Below are 14,359 nucleotides of genomic sequence, written 5' to 3' on the forward strand. Positions count from 1 at the left end.
ACGGGTGCCGAGACCAAGCACCACCAGGCACTTCACGCAGCTTGTCAGCTCCCGACTGGTGGCGCTGGTGGGTGACTGGGGATGATTCCTTGGGGATCGACCGCCCGCAGCATCATCGCTCAAGCCCTATGAGGTCAATTGCGGCACCCCAAAGCACCAAAAGTAAACTTTGTTTGGGTGGGAACAAGCCTTCTCTGTTTTCGGTAGGTGACCATCTAACAAACCTGGGAGGCATACGAGTCCATATAAGCCCGACAGACCCGAGGATCCTTCAGCTTTAATTCGCCCCCAGGGCCTAGGCCTTGGACCACTTAATTCAGCAGCTTCCCTCCCCCTCTCCTCCGCCCTCGTGGGGGCTAAAACTGGCCATCCCCATTGCATGATCACCCTGCAACTATTCGGTGCAAGGGCTCCCAAAGTACTCCTCCCACATGGCCGCCATGAAGTAATCATCTATGGCTTTCGGGGATTGTCCATCTGTGCATGCGACTTGTCCGACTTGTAATTCTGTCCTCCCTCCACCGCGACTCGACTCGTGCTTACCGGATACTTAATTATCATCTCACGCCGACTGTGTTGCGAGTTCAAGTGGCACTTACTCCTCTGCGCTCTAGAGGATGAGATTCCGGTTGTCCAGATACTGGAACAAGAATGATCATGCTCAGGCGAGCAACTGCTTGAACCTCCTTCCATGACTGCCCTTCTCACCACAAGATGAGTATCATCCTGTACCTCGCGCGAGAAACACTCTGTTCCTGCTGGCATCCTCTATCCACTTGATCACTTGATAGCAATGGTTGGCGTCCCAGGAAAAAGCAAAGGCTGCAGCACCTGTCGCAGGCGCAAAAAGGGTGTAAGTACCGTACACAGTCGCGCCTTGTCAACTCCGCTCATCTTATTCCACTAGTGTGATCAGAAGCGTCCAGTTTGTGGTCAATGTGTCGCAAGTGGCAATGTCTGCGGTGGCTACGATCGCGAACGTACCTTTATTCTGCATCCCGCCAGCAAAAAGGTCGAACATGCCATCTTTGTCGCTCGTACTCGGCCCCCTATCGCTCCTCTTCCGGGCTCAGTCAACCGGGGAGCGGTCGAATCGCAGTGCAAGAGTCTATTTTGGGACCTATACATGCCCCAGGGAGATGCAGCATGCCGAGATGACTTTATAATCCGGTGTGGCCATCCCATGAATTGGACAGAAGTGTTCCAAAGTGTCTCAAAACATGATGTTTCCCTGGCAGATGCCTTTTCAGCTTTAAGCATTTCAAGAGTCGGTCAGGGTCACAAAGATGTCCGCCTTGTTCATGAAAGTGCAAAGCTTTATGGGAAGGCGCTCAAAGAGCTCCAGCTCGCTCTCTTCGACCCCGAACGGATGTATTCCGATCATATCCTCATGGCGTGTATGCTGTTAGGGCTTTACGAAGTCTTTGAGGGACCGGCATTCAATTCGCGCAGTTGGGTGTCACATGCCACGGGAGCGGCTCGACTGATTCAGCTTCGTGGTGCCAGGCGCCATCAGACTTGGAATTCTCATCACCCCTTTTTGGCCTCGAGAATTCCCACAATCTATGCTGCGATTTTACAAAGAAAGGCCACGTACTTGGCTACTGAGGAATGGCGAACGATACCCTGGGAATTCCAGCACAGGACATATTTCGATCGGATGGTAGACCTTGGTACCTTCATTCCAGGCATCCTGGAGAAGTTTGACATTCTTCAGGAGTACGATGTTGACACGACTGCTGAGCTTGCTGCCCTACTGGAGGAATGCAGCGAACTACAGAGAAAAATGAACAAATGGAGAGATGGCACAAAGAAGGGTGCATTGCCACGAATCGTCGAACATGATCCAGCTGAACAGTCAGCTTATCCCTTTGCCACAGACCTGTGGTTCGAAAACCACCTCTTCGTCCATGCACGTCTGGTCTATCATACATGTTCGCTGGCCTTGAGCCAAGTGGGCAACGAGATTTTGCAGTCGCTCTATCTTAGAGATCAAAAAAGACTGAAAACTATGGATGCACCATTTGAGGAGCTATTCGACGCGGATGGTCAAGCGGCCAACGTCTGCCGGTGTGTTACCTATTGCCTGCAACCTGAAATGGGAGCTTGGGGCGCCAACATTATCAATTTCCCAGCAAATCTAGCTCTTGCGTACTATCAGAAGACGGGTAACACAGCGGCTATCAACTGGCTTGAAAAGGCTTTTCAAAGCACAAAATCGAGAGGACTTCACGTGGAGAATGTCTTCGATGTGATTCTGCCTAGTCTTCGAGATCGAGACGATCAAATGCAATTTTTGAAACGAGAATCCAGTACTGAATCGTCGGATAGCAGCGAGGACTCGCCAGCTTCGAATCCTAGTGTTGTGAGTCACACACTCTCTCAACACAGTCTATCGAGCAATGCGACGACTATTTTCGTCTATGAAGATCCCGCCAAAGACTATGATACCGGCTACGAACCCGATTGAGAATCGGCAACAGCACGGCTGTGGCATCATGATGAGAAACACGAGCCACGAGATTCCTTTGGACGCTGTTGGGTCTATCAAGATACAAGGAAGAAAATTCATAATCTTCCACAAGCCAGAGCCTGAGATCGCCCTTGGCTGCACCAGCGCAAGAGAATACCGTCAGTGGTGTGCTTACAAGCCGATGTATTTACGAGCAAAAAGAACAAAGGTTTTCAGACTAGTTGTTTCTCATTCCTGCTCAGGTCACCCATCCCGAACAACTACAGCTAAAGACGGCGCCACCACAGACTTTTCGAAACCTCATTCCGAAGGAATCATGTCTACATTAGAGATCCTCATGAGAAGCTCATCCTCTGTCAAACCATGCCTCAGTGAACGCGCTGGGGTTTCGGGCGACCACGAAAGCTTTGTCAAACGAAAAGTTCCAACCCTTAGCATCCTCATACCGACAGCAGGTAAGGTCCGGAAAGTGTCCCAGATATTTTCTCCGGTCCAAGTGAGGGAATCCGCAGAGGTCCGGCGATGTCCTCAGGAGTTGAGGTCTTTTCCCTCAGAGAGGCTAGCGGAAGCGCATCATCGACCAAGACGTCAAGGAATTTATCTAGGAAGGAGCGATCCCCTGCCGCCAACTTCCCAACTGGTAACTTGGTAGGATACTGAGACCTCCTAGAGCTCCGGTGCATTTAATCCAAGCCAGTCACGCCTCGCTTAAGGACTGCCTCGGCGCAAGTTATTCCAAATTATGGTATTGGCAAAATGCGTCAGAGCAAGTGTGCTGTTCGATCCAGATATAGTGGTCGTGACTAATAACCCCCGCGATTGGCCTCAGATTCCGATAGTCTTCAGCGTATCAAGGTCGACGATTATGCCCAGTCTCTTAGTGGCCCGGTTGGATGGTTGCATATGCTTGTGGCTCGACTTTGACTGAAACGGAGGCGCTCTGGTGAGGTGCGACTGGATTTTGTACTACACGCGGCGCCTCTCCTTACAGCTCAAAAATCCAATTTTCACCAAGTAACCAACAGGGGAATAGGAGTTTAATCACCTAAGAGTGCGACATTTTCCCGTGGCTGATGTGCTAAAGGCCTTGTTCTAGAAGATGAAGGCGAATGAATATTATCTTCACAGCAGACACAAAAAGCACAACCAGGCAAAATGACAAAAAAACAACAATACAAAAAGTATAGATAAATGTTTTCCGCATCGGGGAATTGAACCCCGGGCTCTGCAAGGGGTTAGGAATTTGTGTATAGTAGATATCATACTTGGATCGACTTACGCCGGGTATGATGGTTTTCACTGAAAACCGGCTATGTTACCATTACACCAATGCGGAGGGTGGTTGTTGGAAGGATTTGAGCTGGAATATTATATATCCTCCAAAATTTGTTTGTGGGTGGCTCACAAAAGGTGGGGCAATGAGCGGGGCCGGCACACGGCGAGGCTGTGCGTGGAGGGCGCGGGTGACTTGACACGATTACGAGTACGACGGTCAAACAAACAACTCTCTTGTGCTCAAAACTGTGTATTCTCTCGACATGTTTCCTTTTTCTCGATCCTGGAATTAGGACAGAATCAATGGATATATAAAACCCAGACCAGATATTCTGGATGATGCACTACACTAGATGCAAGCCACCTTTCAAGTTCCGAATATACAAGGGAGGCAGCTTTGCGGGACACACGTTTTGTCCATCGTTCTATAAATGAGTCTCGTATGGAAAAAATGATGTCAACTACGCTCAAATTTGTCCTGTGAAACGGCCACAGTATCAATTCAGCTAATCCCGACGCTTTGGCTTCCTCTTTCCTTTGTGTACTGCTACTTTTGCAACGAAAGAGCCAAGGGTCGATTTGGCCTAGGCGAATTAGTCAGTGGTGAACGGTCAATGGTCAAGGTCGCTGGCGCAATCGCAGTTTCTGAACGTCCAAATACCCGACGGCGATACTGACGGCGCTCGCGAGCATGCACGAGCCCGTGAAGAGGACGAGCACCTCGTACTTGCCGATGGCGTAGCGGCCCACGTTGATGCGGTCGAATAGCAACATATTGGCGCTGATGGGTCCGGCCAGGACGTTGCCGATGCCCTTGCCAAAGTTGAACAGGCCGAAGACGGCAAAGGCCGAGGTGACGTCGGTGGTGACGCCCATGCCCATGCGGGCCCACAGGGCCGTGTAGCCCGCGCCGAAGAAGCCGTACACCAGGGCGAAGGCGCACAGCATGGCGAAGTTGCGCGCCAGGCCCCACAGCGCGAACACCGCCGCCGCGGGGATCAGCGTCGACGCAAATGACAGTGCCATCACCGGCAGGCGTCGGTCAGAGAGGTAGCCGAAGCTGAATTGGCCGAGCACCTGCGACACGCACATGATGGCCAGCAGGAGGGAGCCTTGTCGCGAGCTGAGGCCCAGCGTCGACGCGTACGACGGGATGTACAGCGACGGGAAGAAGTAGCCGAGGCCCTGCATCAGGTTGGACGCCGTGTAGATCCAGAAGAGCGGCGTCTTGAGGAAAGCCCAATTGGTCCGCGGCGAAATACTTTGCGCCGAGGCCGGGAGCCGGCCCTTCAGCAGGGGTATCAACGGTCCAGTGAGCACGACCAGTCCTATCGCCACGGCTCGCAACGTCGTCGGATACCCGTACTTGTTAAGCATGACCTCGAGGGACAGGGGCATGACGATGCCCGAGAACCCTGACGCGCTGCACAGAAATCCGTACGCCATGCCCCTCCGCGTGATCCAGTACTCGTTCACCATGCTGATGATGGGGTAGTAAAAGATGATGAACCCGAACCCGTACATGACGCCCTGGGTGAAGATGAGACTGCCGACGGTGCGGGCGAAGGATCCGCAGAGGATGCCGAGGATACACAACGTCCCTGTTTCTGCAATGTCAGCACCGAACAGTTACTTCTCGTTTGTAGAGGGGTTTCCATACATCCGAACCATATCATCTGGCCGCGGTATTTTGCGTATCGCTTCAGTACCGGGATGATCAACGGCGCACCCATGTAGGACATGCCAGAGGCGATGGTCCCGATGACCGAGATGTACCGCTGGTGGACGAAATCGGGGAGGTGAGAGTAGTAGTTCTGGAAGACGCCAAAGGATAGTGGGAAGCCTGCTCCAAGTCAGCGGATAAATTTGTTGTTGTTTATGATATTTTATGCATATATCCATAGTTATATAGGAAGGTATTTCTTTCTCTTTCTTCACAACTTACCCCAGAGCAGCGCCTCAAAGACGAATGCAGCGAGGAGCAGTTTCCACGCCGCCCAACCCCCGTCGACGGGGTTCAGTGAGGCCTCATTATTGGGCCCTGCGTCACCCTCTTCAGCCCTTTCCATGTGCTCTCCATCTCGATCTCGAGGTGTCGTTTGAGAAGTCGAGCCTAACTCGACACTGGTGTCCATAATGGATATAATCAAATTCCGTGCTTGGTCGTTATCTATGCCGAAAGGGAAACTTTCATTGGGAGTTGAGGGGCGTGATGAAGTCGCTGGAGAGTGTTGTGATTGTACAGTAACGAGACAAGGGAATCGTAATCGGCGCGGTCTGTATAATTGCGGGTGTATGAGCCATGTCGAACGTTGTATATCGATATCAGAGTATTGTCGTTGATATGGCATGGCCATGGCAGCCTCGGAGAAATGGGGATTTGCATCCAGAATATACAAAAGCGAACTAAAGCCGAGGCTGCTTGATGAGTTTTATGTACCAAACTATTCTACTCGGCGAGTCGGTATATCTTAATACAAGGAATGTACATGCCAATAATGGGATCGATCAGTGCCTGAACTCTGTCGTCACTTGTCATCGCTTGGACGTCGGAGGTTAATTAATGCTTGACCATTCTAATAGAACTTTATGGACGACAGGGCGTCCTTTCTTACTTAGGAACCTATCTGCCCGCAATGTTTAGCCATAGGTTGCTTTACCATGATGCCATATCTGTCGCGTCTACACAAAATTGGCCGTGACTATCGCAGGTCAAAAGCCGAGTCGAATATTCCCTCGATACCACCCGCGGTGCATCACCCCGATTGGCGGTTTGTCGCGCAGATAAACCGTCGCATCACAAAACTCGTGGTGCGATCTCATCCCGCAAGCACGTCATGCAGAAACGAGTTAGGAGGGATATCCCAACAGACATGCTGCGCGACTACAGCCGAGTCGATCTGATGGGTTCAGATAAGAAAGCAAATGACTGTCCCATGAAAACCGAGGAGACGACATTTCTCTCATCGATAAATCGCGACAGGAACCACAGCACCGCCGAGAGAGATGGTGGCTCAGAAACTACCTCCAGACGAACCAAACAAGCTCCGCGTCGCCATCTGCGGCGGCGGCCCGGCCGGCTTGGGTGCAGCCATCGCTCTCTCGGCGCTTCCGAATGTCGAGGTGGCCATCTATGAGCAGGCCAGGGAATTGAGGGAGATCGGCGCGGGCATTCGCATCGGGTATAACTGCTGGAGAGTGCTGGAGCTGATGGGGGCTGCTCAGGACGTCAAGGGACACATGAAAACGACGGTCTTGCATCGGTATGTCTGTCGAATGCCTCTACTGAGTGCATCAAACCATCGTTTGTCTTTGGGATGGTGGCGGTTGCTGACTTTTCCTTGTATCGCTATGCTATCAGCAACGGCTTGAACGGACAAATCATCGATACGAGAACGTCGTCTATGCCGGTCAAGTACAGAGCGCGTCGGGTGAGGAGGACCAGGCTCCAATCCGCCCTGATCAAGCAGGTCGCTCCGGGCGTTATCAGGCTCAACAAGAGGCTGGTCGCGTTGAAGAATCTGCCTCAAGGAGGCATATCGCTCCGGTTTGAAGATGGCTTCGAGACGACCGCCGACCTCGTCGTGGGAGCTGACGGCATCCGCTCGGTGAGAGCCCCGTCTCCCTCTGTCGAACATACACACGGGGATGCCGCTTGACTAACTCCTGAGACGACGCTAGGTCGTGAGAGACAGTATCTTTCCTGATCACCGGATAAAATTCACAGGTATGCTCTCGGAGTTCTTCTGGGAATATTATCCCTAGCCTGTTGTCATGATCCAAAAAAACAGGAATTCATGCATTTGGCCACAGGAACGACCATCTGGCGAACCCTCATCCCCATCACCACCGTCGCCCACCAACCTGACCTCAATTCCGGCACGTCCTGGTGGTACGGGCCCGCCGGCCACGTCTACCTCTCCCCCGTGGACGACGCGTCAGAGCTCGCGGAGAGTGAACGCATGTTTGAAATCTCGTGCCGAAACCTCGTCGACCCGGAGACTGCTGTTGGGGCAAAGACCAAGAGGTTCAGCTGGGGCATTCCAGCCACAAACGAGAGAGTCCAGTCTCATTTCACGGTGCGTGTTTTTTCCTCGTGCTCTTCATGTCAAAAAAGGGGGTAAAAAGCATCAGACTAATATGGGGTTGTATGGTGTATACCTTTTAGGAATATGACCCGCGAGTGAGAGACGTCCTCGCCCTCGTGCCCGAAGGCCAGTGGAAGGAGTTCTCGGCCTTTGCCGGTCCCAGGCTCGAGAAGCTCACGGCGTGGGACAAGGTCGTGCTTTTGGGGGACGCGAGCCATCCTCTATCAGGTACGCGAATCATTCCATCCATATCCCTTATGCGGAACCATAATATAAGCCGCGTTCTCACTCACTTTACTAACTCACCCCTTTTCCTCCCTGCTCAGGCGCCTTCGGCTCCGGCGCGGCCTTTGCCCTCGAAGACGGCTGGATCCTCGCCCGCGCCATCGATTATACCCGCGGCGCCCCCAAGGGGCTCGCGCAAGCCCTTGCCATCTTCGACGCCATCAGGTCTCCCTACTATCTCAGAATGTATGTGCCCCTCGCTTCTTTCGCCTTTACGCCCTTCCCCGTGTAAGATATAGACCATGGACCATGGCACCCCTCCCTGGTGTCTACCTACTGGTTGTCTACTAAAGAGTGTATGGTATGGTTCTTTTAGGTATCGATATCTCGACGACCAAAAGAAAAAAGCCACAGAGGCGCTGACCAACGCCGCGGACAAGTCGTTCGAATCGATCCTCGAGATCAAGATGGCTTCCTTCGGCAGCGAGGAGGCCTTGCCGTGGATATACCACAACGACATTGAGGAGGTGTGGGAAAGGTATCTTGAAGGTCGAGGTGGCGATTAGTAACAAGAAGAAAGAAAGAACTTCTCCGTAGGTGTATCTTCGTGCTTGATCGGTTAGTCAGTGATTATATAGAGACCAAGCGGAGAGCGTTTGAATGTTTTATCAAGGCTTCTTCGTAGGATTTGATCGTCAATGTGATTTCTTTGGTGCTGTATTCCCACCAGCTGTACAGACCACTGTGCGACTCTCGGCTCAAAGGATCTCCTCGTCGCCCCATCTCGCTATATACATGCCCATCGCCTTGACAGGGAAGTAAAATTTGTAATTCGGGTACGTGATCATGCAACTGCAATTGAACACTCCTTCGATGGCCTCTTGCAGCCATTCCCCGTTCCTCTGCTGTCTGCCCATGATCATCTTGATCGCCCGTCTGAGCGGCTCTTGGTCGGGGTATCCAGCATACATCAGCGCAATGATGGCCCAACAGGTCTGCACAACCTGTGATTGATCATGGTCAACCCACACCTTCAGCTCCGAGGCGCGATAGCTCTCGCCCCAGCCTCCGTCGGCCATTTGATGCGAAATGAGAAATTCGCATGCTTTCTTGACCTGTGGTGAGTTGGCATATGACTCGCCCACCGAGGCCAAGGATTCAAGGGCAAACATCGCCCCATAGGTGAAGCAAATCCCCCAACTGCCGTACCACGATCCGTCCTCCCTCTGAGCCCGGCGGATGTACTGCAATGCTGATTCCTTGATTTGTTTGATCTCGTCTGTACGATAGTCCGGATAGAACTTCTGAAACAACGACAAGACTGTGACCACGGCGGTGGTACATTCGGGGTAGTCGTACTCTACCATGATGCGCCCAAATACTTCGGCTGCATTGAGCAATTCGAGGTATTCAGAGCCGCGTTGGCACTCGTAGCTGGAAAAGCCTCCGGTATGCTTATTCTGCATGGTCAAAAGCACGTCGACTGCGTCACAAATGCGCGACTTGTCAAGTAGCGGTTTGTAGCCGTGGCCATTCTGGAGAAGAAGAACGACACGGAGTGCCTCACTTGTGCAGTCAGAGACAGTGTAGCCTTGCAGCTTGGTACTGAATGGCCATGCACCCTTGCGTGACTGACGGTAGCAGACTTCCCGGTCGGGCACTTCGTCCCGGATCTGTTCCGACTCCAAATAGTGCAGTGCATTGGTGAGCATTGGCTTCCACTTCGGCGAGTTCGCCAAGCCAGCTTCAACGCAGGCTTGAATGGTGAATGATGTGTCCCAGACTTGAACGCCGTTGGTCCCGTTGACGAGCATTCCTTCTTTATTAACCCAGAGATATTCCTCGAGGCGGTAGAGGTGTCTCTTGAATGAATAGCTGTCAGGTCCTTCTTTGATGAAGCAGCAGATAGTGTTCATTGGGGCGTTGACGGGAGCCAGGTCTGCATAGTCCGTATTGTGGTCTTCATACTGGACCAGTCGCCAGACCCAAGCTTCGGCCTTGTCGACGATCGAGTTTGCACGAAGAAGAGGAATCCAGATCCACACCAAGAGCCAGTTTATCAGATTCAACAGCCAGGATTTCGGATGATAGTTGTCTTCAACGGCAATCGAGTTACGGTGTGAGCCGAAATCGATCGAGTCGTAGGGTTGCACGAACAGCTCCTGTCGCAGAGATCGAATGAGATCATTCTCAGGAAACGTGAATTTCTTGGACCAGATGTAGGACATGGGGAGGAACACCTGGCGCATGTGAATCCACCACCGCCACGGTGCAATCGGAACCCAGTCAGGCACAAGCCATAGTTCGGGAGGAACTGGATTGACAATATCCCAGCGGGTAATCCCCAAAACACTAAGCCAGAATTTAGCCCAGTGAGGACCATGGGTTGCTCCACCCATCGAATGTAGTTTTCCTCTGGCTGTGATCATTCTTGGGTCTTCCGTGCTGGCTCCCAGTATTCGCAGGATGGTGTAGTTCATGGCTGTGCCGAAGACTGAGCTGTGACCTTCAACGTGCAGACCCCACCCGCCGTCCTCATTTTGTCTTGCGAAGAGGTAGTTCCTCATTTCGATCTTGTATTCCAACGGGATGGGCGTTCCTGTCACGTACCAGCAGATCACGATGCCCGGGATCAAAAAAAGGGGTCCACCATATTCGCAAGCCCAGTTGCCTGGAGGGAGCTGCAATTGTGAATAGAAGCTCAAGCAATTGTCGATCGATTCAGACGGTTTCGAGGCAGCAGGGAGTTCAGGGAGGTCCTTAGTTTGTCAGTGCAGGTTCGAACCATTGTGGAAATCAGACCTACTGTAGGTAATCCTAGATAATACTTGTCTGCGGTCGATTGTGGCCATTTAGCAACTTCTTGATCGGTTCTGAGGTAGTGCCAGGTTTGTCGACCGGATTCATCAAGCATTCGCCATCTGGATCGATCTATTTGGTCGTCACTCGAGGTGAGGACGTGTCCGTTGATGTGACCATTGGCGGTCCCGTTTGCATGGCCATTGGCGTCGCGGCGCGTTGGCTTCTGCGACGACTGTCGGGTCTGCACCATCTTCAATGGTGGTGTTCAAAACGCCTTGAACATGGTACAAACAGATTGAACCTGCTTACCGTGAACGATGACGGACGAAAGACAGTAGACCCTCAACAAGGGTCACCGCCTGGGGCACTCGGTACACCGACCAAAAAATTGGGGGAAAATGATAGAATGAGGCCACTCGGAGAATCAACTAGCGATGCAGGAACTGTGCTGCGGGGATTGGCTGGCAGGGTCACCACATTGAGCACTGAAGGACAGGAATGAGCCAAGGATTCCGGCACCGCAGCCCGATTCCATCTCCCACATGTTTGCAGTCTCCATACTTGTGCTGCGCCAATCCACTAACACCACTCCGAGATTCTAGGGTCCCCCCTGCACGACTCAGCCTTGGGTCTCGAGTAGCCCACACGGATGTCTCTTCCTGACAGCCTGTACCTGTACTCATGTTACGACCGTCTCAGCGATACCCGTTCATGGACCCCTCACAACGCCCTCCACTCCATCCCTTGCCACAGCCAGCTGGAGCTCCGATCACCGCCGCCAATCAACTCGTCCTGGACTACATCGAGGCGACCTTCAATGCCATTATACAAGAAATCAAACACACATCCGGGCATGGCAAGCCGGTGATTACCATGAGTCGGGTAGCGGCGGTGAAAGCCTACCCTGATGAAGATGACCCAACGCATCTGCACTGGCACGTTGAATCTCGACAAGTACAATACCACTTTCCCGGCCGAACCAAGGCCGAAGCATGGAGATTCGGTGAGTAGTGTACACCTGCAGCCGTGCTACGGCTCTGATTCCTTGGTGAGCATGCGTTGGGCGAATTTTGCGTGAGATATATGTTGCTATCAAGCAAGGTGTCACAATCACAAAGAGGTCAGTCTTGCTGAAAACACAAAATGGAATGGTCTTCTCATTCAGAGACAGGGACATTTACTACCACGATGTAGATCTCTTCAAAAACCAAGGAACCGTGGATCGATATCTCGATGAAATCGCCCACACTTGTCGGGTGACAAGACGAGACCTCAACGTTGTAGGAGAAGTGTCATTCCACATGTCAACTTTCACTTCTCATTTCGTTCGCTTAGGTTGCAAGCCCGAAAGGCCTGGCCGCTGGTCTCTGTGATGTTCGTTCAAACAGGCACGCGCAGGTTGTCCAGACCATCTGCGTGAACACCCCATTAGCCACCACAAGCCACGTCAATTGGATCCTGGTCATAGAGAAAGAGGTCTGTTGAAGAAGTCTCGCCTAGAAGACTTTGCTAACAACAAAATAGGCAACATTCAATGCACTGACCGAAAGGGAATTCCATCAGCATCCAGTTATTGGCCCGGGCCTGCTTGTTACCGTAAACTGCACCTTCGGAAGCAAGATGACTTGATGACTGACTGGTTCCTAGGCTAAGGGATACCCTGACATAACGACTCGATATTTCCTACGCCAGCTGCTTGATCAGTCTCCGTACTCGATTCCAGTCTTTGGCTTGTTTGATTGGGATCCAGACGGTGTCAAAATTTTGAAGTGCTATCTATACGGATCGAGGAGTTTGGCACAGGAGCACGGTTGTGACATCCCCGAAGCACAATGGATAGGCCTCAAAATGGAAGATGTTGTCTCGGACCAAGATATTGGCAACCAGACGGTGCAGTTGTCGAAGCGTGATCGAATGACAGCAAATGCATTGCTTGCAAATCAGGAGTGGCACGATCGAGCAGGAATTGTTTTGCCAGGTCTGCAAGCAGCGGTCACCGAAGTTCAGCGGATGCTCATGTTGAATCGAAAGGCCGAAATCCAAAGCCTGGATGAGGGACAAGGTGGCCTGGAAGAATGGTTGATGGGAAGACTGCGTCAACAGCTCTGTTGTAGAAGTTGAGCACAAGAGTTTGTTGCCGCACAGTTGTCCTGGAGTCGGATCGCCCGATCCTGCAATCATAACCCCAATGACCGTCGCACTCCTTCCCTCACTTTCTTGTCGAAATCCGCTCGTCGTTCTCTCCACATTTTTGCTGCCTCCACGTTCGCTGGACTTTCATCGTTCGGCTCGGCCAACATTGACATGACAGATATCAAGATCTTCTCCACGCTTTGAATAGGTGACCATCTCTCAGAGGCACTCTCGTAGTGGTTTGGGTCATCGCCGGGAGGATGTAGGATGGAAATGCAGACTTCGCCGTTGGTGTAGACTGTTCCCTGTTAGTTGAAGTACTCTTGAGCAATTACGAATTCGTGTTTACTTACCGTTGGGATGCCAGATTTCGCCGAGGAACTTCATCTTGGGCGGGTTTAGAGGATAATCCTTGGGAAACTTGAGCTCTGCAGGAAAAATGCCGCCCTCGAAGGGAGTGCCTTCAGGGCCTTGGATCAGAGCCTCCCAGAGGAAGAGATCATCCTCGCTCACTGGACCTGCGGTTATGCCGTCGGGTGGATTGGTCAAGAGAGACTTGTATTCTTGGAAGAGACGCTTGGGGGCCACGCTCCCAGCCATAGCGAATGGAAGAGGTTCGAAACAGACGCGGACAAGAGTTAACGTTAGCGCGAAGAGGAAGTAGACAGGATGAATAATACGTTGCGCTGCGCAAAGGTGTCGCTGGAATGTCAGAGTTGTGAGATAGGGATCCTCCTTGGAGACGACAAGATCAATATGATGCCAGGCCGTGGAGAATTGTGGAAAGCTGGGGTGTGGCACACGTGACTGAGATTAGCTACTGGCGGCAACACTACCTAAGATGGTCTAGTCGAGCTACACCTTCCAGCCAGCTACGTCATGATACGTCATCATCAGTCACTTCCCTACCAATCACAGCACAGTGTACTCGCAGGGTCCTGGCAAAAAAGGTGGGACAGATACAAAATAGGTGCAAATACAGAGCCTTTACGACAATACTTCTATAGTTCACGTTGTAATCTTCAAGTCAAGATTTATACAGGTATAATAGATAAGAGATAATCTATCGATCCCCAGAGGTTTTATAAAATTATCCTCATAGTTAAGGTGTAGAAGTAGTGTTGTCGAGGCCGTGCTTTGTCCTAGTTTTGTGGTCTGTCCCACCGTTTTTTTCTAGGACCCTGACTCGGTACAGATTGACGAGAATGGTTGTTTACGGAAATGCTATTACCATATCTTCACTTTTGCCGAGAGCCTCGCCCCCTTCAGATATCTTCGTTCTCTCTTAAGGCGTGGTTGTCTCGCTCGAGCCCTCCAACCTCATATCGCTCATTAGTAATGACATTCACATGCACAGTCTTCG

General features: G+C 51.8%; 6 protein-coding genes across 6 annotated transcripts; 3 read left to right on the top strand and 3 right to left on the bottom strand.

Annotated features, from left to right (window-relative positions):
• Positions 1-1,183: 1,183 nt before the first annotated feature.
• AYO21_03037 (hypothetical protein) lies at positions 1,184-2,470 on the top strand (the record flags this gene model as incomplete). The annotated part of the gene is made up of 1 exon (XM_022653012.1): positions 1,184-2,470. The coding sequence occupies one exon, from the start codon at positions 1,184-1,186 to the stop codon at positions 2,468-2,470; it is 1,287 nt and encodes a 428-aa protein (XP_022514706.1).
• Positions 2,471-4,366: 1,896 nt separating this feature from the next.
• Positions 4,367-5,883, bottom strand: AYO21_03038 (hypothetical protein; the record flags this gene model as incomplete). The annotated part of the gene is made up of 3 exons (XM_022653013.1): positions 4,367-5,349; positions 5,409-5,591; positions 5,694-5,883. 3 exons carry the CDS (start codon positions 5,881-5,883, stop codon positions 4,367-4,369), a joined length of 1,356 nt encoding a protein of 451 aa, XP_022514707.1.
• Positions 5,884-6,754: 871 nt separating this feature from the next.
• Positions 6,755-8,627, top strand: AYO21_03039 (hypothetical protein; the record flags this gene model as incomplete). Its single annotated transcript, XM_022653014.1, has 7 exons — positions 6,755-7,011; positions 7,110-7,356; positions 7,430-7,475; positions 7,562-7,827; positions 7,917-8,064; positions 8,163-8,349; positions 8,438-8,627. The coding sequence occupies 7 exons, from the start codon at positions 6,755-6,757 to the stop codon at positions 8,625-8,627; spliced, it is 1,341 nt and encodes a 446-aa protein (XP_022514708.1).
• A 192-nt stretch (positions 8,628-8,819) lies between these two features.
• AYO21_03040 (hypothetical protein) lies at positions 8,820-11,113 on the bottom strand (the record flags this gene model as incomplete). Its single annotated transcript, XM_022653015.1, has 2 exons — positions 8,820-10,820; positions 10,868-11,113. 2 exons carry the CDS (start codon positions 11,111-11,113, stop codon positions 8,820-8,822), a joined length of 2,247 nt encoding a protein of 748 aa, XP_022514709.1.
• Positions 11,114-11,544: 431 nt separating this feature from the next.
• Positions 11,545-12,984, top strand: AYO21_03041 (hypothetical protein; the record flags this gene model as incomplete). The annotated part of the gene is made up of 5 exons (XM_022653016.1): positions 11,545-11,866; positions 12,058-12,143; positions 12,199-12,339; positions 12,388-12,459; positions 12,511-12,984. 5 exons carry the CDS (start codon positions 11,545-11,547, stop codon positions 12,982-12,984), a joined length of 1,095 nt encoding a protein of 364 aa, XP_022514710.1.
• A 56-nt stretch (positions 12,985-13,040) lies between these two features.
• Positions 13,041-13,596, bottom strand: AYO21_03042 (hypothetical protein; the record flags this gene model as incomplete). The annotated part of the gene is made up of 2 exons (XM_022653017.1): positions 13,041-13,294; positions 13,350-13,596. 2 exons carry the CDS (start codon positions 13,594-13,596, stop codon positions 13,041-13,043), a joined length of 501 nt encoding a protein of 166 aa, XP_022514711.1.
• Between the last annotated feature and the right edge of the window lie 763 nt (positions 13,597-14,359).

The sequence above is a fragment of the Fonsecaea monophora genome, assembly GCF_001642475.1.
Source record: "Fonsecaea monophora strain CBS 269.37 chromosome Unknown Scaff14, whole genome shotgun sequence".
NCBI classification, from domain to species: domain Eukaryota; kingdom Fungi; phylum Ascomycota; class Eurotiomycetes; order Chaetothyriales; family Herpotrichiellaceae; genus Fonsecaea; species Fonsecaea monophora.